The sequence below is a fragment of the Lathyrus oleraceus genome, chromosome 6, assembly GCF_024323335.1.
Source record: "Lathyrus oleraceus cultivar Zhongwan6 chromosome 6, CAAS_Psat_ZW6_1.0, whole genome shotgun sequence".
Classification (NCBI taxonomy): Eukaryota; Viridiplantae; Streptophyta; class Magnoliopsida; order Fabales; family Fabaceae; genus Lathyrus; species Lathyrus oleraceus.
The window spans coordinates 185,370,600-185,373,515 of NC_066584.1; the positions used below are offsets into that span (position 1 = coordinate 185,370,600).

Sequence of the window (2,916 nt, forward strand, 5' to 3'; positions counted from 1 at the left end):
ATATGAAATTATTTAACAAAAAATATTATTTTAAATATTCAATATCATATTTTTATAGATGATGATTTTTGTTAATGTTTTATTATTATAATATCACTTATGAATAATAAATGTTTTCTCAATTTTTTTTAAATATTATTTTTTGACTTTTTATAAATATTAAAAAAACTAATCATTATTATTTTTTAAATAATAATTCTTTTATGTATAATATTTTTAATTATTTATTTTATTTATTTTATTTTTTATTTGTCTATAATAATTAATTATGGGTAATTTTTAGAAAAATATAATAATATAATTTTAAATTTTATAAGTGATAATTAAAAATAAATAAATTATTTTAAAAAAAATAATATTTAAAAAGAAACGGAGGAAATATATTTTTATATGGTGTTTAAATACGATCAAATTTGAAGTTTTGAAATAGTATTACATTTAAAAAGAAAAAGAAGAAGGAAGATTACACCTATTCTAAACAAAATAAATATAAAAAATTTGAAGGATCTTCATGGTAGATTTGTTTATGCGAGTATTCTCGGGAGATGGGAAAAGGGGAAAAAAGTGTGAGAAGTAAGAATGGTTGTAGTAGTAATAATTATACTGATATTAAATAGATTCACGTGCCTTTGTCAACCTGTGTTTGTCGGTCAATCTTTACTCCCACCTTTGAAATAAAACCCCATTCCCTCCTCCCACTTTTTGTTCCAACGAAGCAAGAGAGAAAACAACTTTCATTTGCACTCTCTTCTTCTTTCTTCTTTTCATTATTCTCCCTTCAAAATAACTCACCTTAACAAACAAACACACGCCCGCCTATACCCTTTTCTTGTTCCAAACCAAATTCTAGTAGCAACAACAACAACTCTATATCACAAACATTGTTCTCCATTTGTAAAAACTGAAATGGAACTTGCTTTGAGCTTAGGTGACACACCAAAATTACCCTTCTCTTTTCTTGACAAACCCACCAAAGATCCACTACCACCAAGTTTCTTCTCCGAAGAAAAAACAAGTTCCTCAGATCCACCTATTCAACTTGACCTTCTTCCTTTCACTCCTGTTCTTAGATCTCATCACCCTTCTTCTCATCTTCCCATTCCATGGCTCACTCAACCATGTAATTTTCTATCATAAATCTTACTTTTACAACCTCAACATAAAAATGATTTAATATGTTTTTTTTCTTGCTATAAGTTAAGAGTTTGCTTTTGTTTCTAATTAGGTGGACCGGTGAGGGAGCTAGATGTAAACCGTTTTCCGGCGATGACGGAGGATCTCGACGACGGCGCGTCACTGTCATCACCCAGCAGTTCGGTGTCTCCGTTTCCTATGGATTTCAGTATGAGGAATAACAATGCTGAATATGGAGGAAGAAACAAGAGAGACAAAGAAGGTGACTCTGAAAGAGTGAGTGATGATGATGAAAACGGGTCAACTCGGAAGAAACTCAGACTCTCTAAAGATCAATCAGCTTTTCTAGAAGAAAGCTTCAAAGAACACACAACCTTAAATCCAGTAAATTTCTTCTTAATCTTTTACTTCGGTTAGATATTTCTTGTTAATTAATCAATGTTTATTTACTAATTAATTAATTAAATAATCATGTTTATTTATTTGACTCCAGAAGCAAAAACTTGCACTGGCAAAACAGTTGAATCTCAGTCCTCGTCAAGTTGAAGTTTGGTTTCAAAACAGAAGAGCCAGGTAAATTTAACCTAATATTTTTGTTTTTCTTGTTCTCTTGAGATATTTTTTTAGATTCATAGGATAATCGATTGTGTGATTTATCAGGACGAAGTTGAAGCAAACGGAAGTAGATTGTGAGTATTTGAAGAGATGTTGTGAGACATTAACAGAAGAGAATAGAAGATTACAAAAGGAACTTCAAGAGCTTAGAGCTTTGAAAACTACTCAACCATTCTACATGCAACTTCCAGCTACCACTCTCACTATGTGTCCTTCTTGTGAACGCGTGGCTACAAACCCTTGCAACAATCAAACCAACAAGACAAGAGGGTTGCCTTTCTCTAATGCCCAAGTCCAACAACAGGCCCAAGCCCAAGTTCAAGCCCATCAGATTCCTTCATGATAATATTATTTTCAAATGGTCACTTTTTTTATTTGTTTTTTAACATAATATATATGATAGATAATATCATAGAGGATGACAAGATTTAGTTTCACTAACCTATTTTGTGTATGTATATATAATTTAAGATTAGATTTAGACTCGTGCATTTGTGGTTTTTTTCTTCTTATTTTCTATTACTATGAGTTGGTAGAATGATCTTTTTTTGTTGATCAATTAGAATACTTTTTATTATTTTGGTGGTGAAACTGTGAAATGAAATATTTGGTCTATTTTATTTTACTTTTTTTTAGTAAAAGAATACTCCTATTATTAGTAATACTTTTGCAACCATAGTCCGTTATTCACGAATTCTTAAATTTGGTAGGCCCAGAAGTTTGATTGAGTTTTATGTTGGATCAAAATTATGTCACGCAGTTTGATCGAAGAAATTTGCAAGAAATTATGTCGGATTAAAATAGTAATCAAACTAGAACAGAAATGGACCCTTGAAAGAAAAGCTGAATAACGGGTCTTAAAGGTCTTATCCAAAAACTATTGTCCTTTATTGTTCTAGTCATGTGTATTTTTCTTTTAAAGTTTTAATGATTTAATAATTTTGATTTTTTACTCAAATAATTCATTTTTTTAAATTTTTTTTAATAAAAATAATTTATTTTTTAGATTATTTTCAAAATTATTCCACTTTGAAGAGATGTCATCAGATGAGATGAATTGGTGTCTGCTCTAAAAGTTAAAGAGGTGACGCCAATTGGATTGATTTATGCATCTAGTGCTGCCAATCCAATTGGCGCTTGTGTGTTAAATTTTAAAGGAGGCGCAAA

The 2,916-nt window shown here is 30.0% G+C and overlaps 1 protein-coding gene across 1 annotated transcript; it reads left to right on the top strand.

Annotated features, from left to right (window-relative positions):
- The first annotated feature begins 655 nt into the window (after positions 1-655).
- LOC127093192 (homeobox-leucine zipper protein HOX11) lies at positions 656-2,203 on the top strand. Its single transcript, XM_051032089.1, has 4 exons — positions 656-1,120; positions 1,226-1,518; positions 1,628-1,707; positions 1,795-2,203. The coding sequence occupies exons 1-4, from the start codon at positions 907-909 to the stop codon at positions 2,090-2,092; spliced, it is 885 nt and encodes a 294-aa protein (XP_050888046.1). The 5' UTR covers positions 656-906; the 3' UTR covers positions 2,093-2,203.
- Positions 2,204-2,916: the final 713 nt, after the last annotated feature.